At 36.3% G+C, this 6961-nt stretch overlaps 1 protein-coding gene across 1 annotated transcript; it reads right to left on the minus strand.

Annotated features, from left to right (window-relative positions):
* Positions 1 to 4261: 4261 nt before the first annotated feature.
* LOC112711956 (UDP-glycosyltransferase 84B1) lies at positions 4262 to 6416 on the minus strand. The gene has a single exon (XM_025764714.3). It carries the CDS (start codon positions 6086 to 6088, stop codon positions 4640 to 4642), a length of 1449 nt encoding a protein of 482 aa, XP_025620499.1. The 5' UTR covers positions 6089 to 6416; the 3' UTR covers positions 4262 to 4639.
* Between the last annotated feature and the right edge of the window lie 545 nt (positions 6417 to 6961).

Raw genomic sequence — 6961 nt, forward strand, 5'->3', positions numbered from 1 at the left:
CTGAAGCAACCACTTGACCGAAAACACACACAAATCAAACACTATCCCCTAGCCGTTACCAACAATAACGGAACTCACTATCCAAGCCACTAATATCGGAACAACCAAGCAACGGACATCACTTCATTCATCTATAAAATTAGACCTAAATAAGCTAGAAAGGATAGGTCACATCATTCTCTCTAGTTTATCTGATAATTCTTATTCTAACTTGAGCGTCGGAGTGCTTTTTGCAGGTGCTCCCGTCACTGTGTTTCAAGGTGTCGAGGTTCTCTTGTAACGCTGCTCCTTGGACGGCTTATAGTTCTTCCACAAGCCCAGCAGCTGACTAAGCATTGTATACTTTGGCTCACCTAGGACGGAACACTATTCGTTTTACAATTATTCATACAAGTATGATATTATTTTAAAATTCTTAGATATAAAATTTTTTTATTTATATTTATATACGTTTTTTTTATAGATCATAATATATAGCTTTTTCTACTTTACAATTTAAGTGTAAGATTTTGTATAGTAAAATGTTACAACTCCCACCACTAAAAATGAAACACATTAAGTTTTATCTTTTGGGTGACACACTAGGACTAGGTTCTAATATAGCTAAAATGTTATTATTGGCCCAATATTAAAATTAAAAAACGACAAGAATCTTAGAAAGTAGTCAAAGTACCGCAGAGGTCGTGGTTGTGGTTTTTTTTAATTAGAAATAAAATTTGAAATAATAATTTTTATATATATAAGATTATCAGTTACAACTTTTTGTGGGGTGTTTGTTGTTTAATAGCGAAGAATTTCAGCAAATGAATAATCATAATTTATAAACTCCAAAACTCGATCAGTCCAATATCATCGACATTAGATACCGACAGTTATACCAACTAATCAACACTTATTGATGGAGAGTTTGGAAATTGAATTGAATAGATTGGTTCAGAGATGTGTGGTTCGATTTTGTAAACAATTTGTTATTGGAATTGGTTTGATTTTGAAATAATTTGATACTAGAAATGATTTGAATGATTGAAAGGTGTTTAGTTTGGTGGTTGGGACTCTTGAAAGGTGGCAAAAGTTTGAGTTTTAGAGGAGATACCGGCGAAATTTCTATAAAAATTGAAGATTTGATTTGAAGTGTTATTTTAAAAAGAAAAGAGATTATTATGTAACTTGTATATTTTGAGATTAATTGTTAATCCTCTGTCGCAAAATATGATTGGACATTTTATCTTTCCAGGTTCTCCATGGCATATATATAAATTTGAGTTTGGGATTTTCTCATAGAATATTATATTATTGAGTTTAGAGTTTTACTCCAGGACATGTCGGGTTAGTTATATAACCGACAGATGAGACTCATCAGTCATAGGACACGCGTACATCGTATGCATTTATTTGTTTTGTTTTCGTGTGCATTGTTTTGGTTTGCTTAATTGCTTAACTCTGTTTATCTGTTACTTGTTCTACTTGTTGTAATTGTACCTCTATTTGTGTTTTCCTTACTTGAATTGTATGTGTATGTTTTCTAAGAGACCCCTTTTGACGGAAGTGCGAGGGGGGCTTGTTCCACCAGTGATTCGAAGGATTGGAGGAGACAGAATGTGGAGTGTTAGGTTAAAGTTGGATTCAGAACTTGAAATACCTTAGATAACTTACTTATTTTCTGGTTTAGTTGGATCTTTAAGTTGGAATTTGAGTGTCGGAGTTCTATGAATGTCTCTGACTTTTTTGGAACCTTTTGTATTAACTATGCGGCCACCTTTACCATGCTGAGAACCTATGGTTCTCATTCCATACATATTTTTGTTGTTTTTCAAATGCAGGTCGAGAGGTATCTCGTTGATTGTATGGAGAGCCTCGTTACAAGCAAAGAACTATCTTTTAGGCTGTTATATTTTGTTTTAAGCTATGTATATATGTATATAAAATCTCCGCATGTATATTTTGTCCCTCCTAGAAGTTGACTTGGAAAAACAGGTGTTCATTTTATAGTTTGAGTTATATTTTGAGTTGTATAAATATATATAATTACATACTCTAACTGACCATAGTTTCGCAGGTCGAGTTTGGAGATTGATATCTGTATTTGAAACTCTGATATGTATATATTATGTTTTCTTAACCTTCTTTTAATCTTACCTATCTCTTTTACAATTATCCATGCGAGTATGATAGTATTTTGAAATTCCTAGATATGAATTCTTTCCATTATATTTGTATATGTCATTTCTTTTATAGATCGTAATATCTCGCCATCTCTATTTTATGATTTAAGCGTAAGGCTCTGTGTAATAATGTGTTACAACCAACGTTCAAAAAATCAGACCGGATTGGCCGGTTCGACCGGATTAATCGGGAACCGGTCATGTAATCGGTTCGGTTCATGTCTAAAACCGTTCTGAAAAAATCGGTAAAAAAAATCGGACGAACCGGTGGTTAACTGGTAAACCGGAAGAACCGGACGGTTTTTGGACGGTTTTTTTAAATGTCCGGTTCTCCTACTCAGCACCAAACGGCGTCGTTTTGCTTTGGAAAAAAAAAAAACGTGCACCCCCAAATGCCCGAATCCCCTTTTTCTTCTCTCTCACTCAGTCTCACCAAAATGCTAAATCCCTAATTTCAAAGGTGACAGCTTTGAAGAGCAGCGGAAGAATGGCGGAGCCTTTGTCGGAGACGGCAGCGACGGAGGAAGGAGGCGGTGGAGCTGTCTCTGAGGTTGATGTGCATGGCTTCTTCCATTGTTGCAGTGTCTCTCATGGTTATTGCAAAACAAGCTACAAAATCCCCCAATCTCTCTCACTCTCAGTCTCAGCCGCCGCCACTCTTCTCCTCCTCACCGTCTCTGTGCTCGTCGTGAAGTCCGCCTCTGTCCTCACCGTCATCGACCGCCTCTTTCTCATCATCAAAAATGCCTCTCTCTCTCTCTCTCTCTCTCTCTCTCTCTCTCTCTCTCTGTGTGTGTGTGTGTGTGTGTGTGTGTGTCGAGCACAACTCTCTGTGCAACCCGTGACGCCGTGGACGATTCGCCGTTGCTGTGAGTTCTTCAGTCTTCGCTGTCCCTCAACATCTTCTTCGTGGTCTTCTTTATTTTCACTGATTTCTTCCTTTTTTACTTTAATTTTTTATTTGTTTCCTCTTATGTGTGTGGAACGAGTCATTGATTATTCGTTATTTTTGTTTATTCTGATTTCTGAGTTGCTTCACTTGCTTGTTGCTGTTTTTTTATTATCAGTTGATAGTGCTATGATACATTGCTTCACTGCATTGTTTATGGAAATTCGTAATTTTCTCAATGTTTCTGTTAACGGAATACAGGGGTAACAGGGTATAGAGAACAAATTTTAAAAACTAGTGATCACTTATTGTAAAATTCTATATTTTGTAATGTATTCTTCTAATAATCCTCCTAATTTTGATATAATTTTGGATTTTGGATTTTGAATGCCGAATAGAATTTTGATATAATTTTATAATGCTGAACAGAATTGATATAGTTTTAGATTTTGAATTGTTGTAATTCTGAATTTTTTTCTGTACTGTAATGGTTGAGGTTTTATTTTGCTGTAATTGCCGTATGTACATTTGTAATTTGGTTCTGTTTTGTCCCTTTGTTTTATGATCGTTGAAGGTATGCTATGTTGTAAGTTGTAATAGCAACTGAAACATGAAATTGAGTTTTAGACTTTTCTTCTTTAAGATCGTATCAATTTTTATTACTGAGATTAGTTCATAGATATTTTTAATTAGTAATTTGGCATCAATTGAGTGAATTTTGTCTAATTAAATAATTATTGACATTATTATTAATTGTTGGTGATTATTGATTAAACGTGGATATAGAATTTTATGCCATGAATAATTGAATTTAAATTTTAAAAGATTTATATTGTATCTTTAATAATTTTTATTTTATATTTAATAAAACCAGTTTGATTATAATTGAACTATTGAACTATTGAATCAGTTACTTGATCGATTCGGTTCTCACTTGGTTACAACTTCCACCGCTAAAGATAAAACACACTAAATTCTTATTTTTTGGGTGTCACACACTAGAACTAGGTTCTAATATAGCTAAAAAATTATTATTGGCCAATATTAAAATTAAAAAACGACAAGAATCTTAGGAAGTACAGTAGAAGATGTGGTTGTGATTTTTTTTAGTTAGAAAGAAGATTTGAAATCATCATTTTTATATAAATATAGAGATTATAAGATTTGAGTTATAACTCTTTGTCCGTGTTTGTTGTTTAATGGCGAAGAATTTCAGCAGCAAATGAATAATCAATCGGATTCTGTTAGGGAGACAATGGATTATTTGTACAATGTGTACAATGATTTTGAGGTTCACTAAGAATCGAACTCTTGACCTTTCGAATCTAGCGTTCTAATACTATATCATGATACTACTTATCTCAAAAGTTTCAGCTGATGAGAAAAGATAACACTAATGATTATATTTCTAATATTCCATAAACCTCTATTATATAAATATTCCATTGACTCCTCGTACTTTCCCTAATCATAATTCATAAACTCCAAAACTCGATTAGTCCAATATCATCGACATTAGATACCGACAGTTATACCAACTAATCAACACTTATTTTTGTGGCCCAACCTTATCATTTGAAATCTGTCGTCATCTCTGATTTTGAAGAATCTCGTCCACGAAACATTGGATATTTCGGTCAGATGAACCACCCTCAGCCACCGCATCCCTCGCCGCCTGTTTCAGCACTCTGGCGTTCTTCCTAATCTCCTCCGCTCGGGGGCCCACAAAAATCTCTTCAATGGCTCTTTCCACCTCCTCCGTCGCAACGAACCCTTCGCCGCCGTCGTCTTGCCGGAGCCGGATCCCCGTTCCAAACACATCCGAAATGAGCTTCGCATTCGTTGGTTGATCCGTCCACTGCGGATACGCAATCATCGGAACCCCCGCAGTTATGGCTTCCAGCATCGAGTTCCAACCACAGTGAGTCAAGAAACACGCAACGGAATCGTGTGAAAGAACCTTCGTCTGCGGGCACCATGGCACCACCATGCCCTGCTCTTTCGTCTCTTCCAAGAAACTCGCTGACGGAATTTGCGACGGATCTTGTACGGTCCCATCTTTAAGCTTTATCACCCAAAGAAACGGTCGTTTACTCCGAACAACAGCGTCCGCTATGCTCTTCCATTGATTTTCCGATAACACCACGAGGCTTCCGAACGATATGTATATAACCGAAGAGCGTGGCTTTTGGTTGAGCCACTCCATGCACGAGTCTTGTGGCTTCCACATATTGATTCCAACGTCGTCGTCGTCGTCACAACCTAGTAGCAACGACGGAGGAACCAACGGACCCACCGGTTTGATAGGAAAAATCTCGGCCATGGAGTCTATCACATCTTTCTCGAGCTCGTAGAACGAATTGGCGAGAATCCACTTGAGCTTCTTCATGTGTTGGAACTGCAACATGTCGGCTAATACTTTCTGGAAGCTTCCGAAAGTGTTTGATGGGAGAACAAAAGATGGAAGGTCTTGTGGTTGCAGCAATGGAAGACCGGGCAGCTGGACTTGGATGTTAGGGTTCTGGAGAGTTGGGAAGGAGTTGAGATTGTTGTAGAAGCGGTAATAAATGGCGTAGAGAGCACATGGTTGAATCCAGAGACATGCGCATGGGATTCCGAACTCTGCTGCCACGTCAGCAACCCATGGAACAAAGGGGTTGTTGATTATGCATGCTAGCTTCTTGGAAGTGTTACTTAGGAATTGATCTTTGATGATATTGGAGATGCTAATGGGACCTGATTTTGCTATTGATTCCATGAAGTCGTCGACGCTGGTGCTTTTGAGCTCTGGCTCTGATACAAAGCCGTCGGAGAAGAAGACCACGTGGATTCCGTTGACGGTTATGGAGGCAGGGATGGTGTCGTCGTCGGTGGGCTTCTTGAAGACGCGGAGGTAAACAAGTTCGGTGGTGGCGAGTGTGACGTGGAGGCCTCTTGTTAAGAGGCTTTTGCCGAACCTCAGGAGCGGGTTGATGTGGCCTTGCGCTGAAAACGCCACCAACAGAACGTGAAGCTCTTTTTTGTCGACGGAAGCCATGGTTTCACAACCAGAGTGACGGAGATATTATTAGAACGTTAGTGTTTTTTTTTTAATGGAGATTGATTAGTGAATCATCTTCTTTAATAGTGTTAACCTTCATCGATGAAATTCATGAATGATTAGCATCGCGAGGTGCCTATTTACAGCATTCTTCAACAAATAATAAGATAATTATTTAAGAGAGCCGTATTTGACTATAATGCTTTGATTTTTAAGATTCACCAATTTGAAGTTTTTAGGTTAGAGGTTTGGTGATAAACTATGTTCAGCAACAAATTAAAACAAATAGCAAAATCATTTTTTGCAGGTTTTTGGAATTTTAAATGCAAAACAAAATTATTTACAAATTTTTTAAAAGAAATAATAAAATAGATTATCATAATCTTTTATTTATAAATAAAAAAATAAAATAATTTTTAATTTTAGTGTTATTTACATTTCAAAAAATTGTTGAACTTAAATTATGTCAAAATAAAAACGACTCAATAATGAATAAGAAAAATTTGATTTGATAACATCTTAGTATTTTTAAATAAATTTTTGCACGAATCAACATAAGTAAAGAAGGAAAGTTTTCAAACTATTAACTAAAGTTCATTGTTGAACTTAATTCCACTTAGCAAGATATGGAAGAATTTATGGGAGAACAAACTGTTTTTGTCTTTCACAATAAAGTAATTGGTAGAATTACTATTAAGCGACTTGTTAGTAGATTAATAGGTCACTTTAGAATCCTTTTGAAGGGTAATAAAATTATCTGTGAGGCCAGCAAATGAAGTTTTAAACTAGCTGGTGTTTATGAAGTATAGAAGGCGATTAAATTTAAATTTTTAACAATGGATATTTTGTAATCTAATAGTTACTGTTCGT

This window comes from Arachis hypogaea, chromosome 9 (assembly GCF_003086295.3).
Source record: "Arachis hypogaea cultivar Tifrunner chromosome 9, arahy.Tifrunner.gnm2.J5K5, whole genome shotgun sequence".
Classification (NCBI taxonomy): Eukaryota; Viridiplantae; Streptophyta; class Magnoliopsida; order Fabales; family Fabaceae; genus Arachis; species Arachis hypogaea.

Bases quoted from the DNA above. Each gene is read 5' to 3' on its own strand.
- LOC112711956 (XM_025764714.3), bottom strand. From the start codon at position 6,088: ATGGCTTCCGTCGACAAAAAAGAGCTTCACGTTCTGTTGGTGGCGTTT.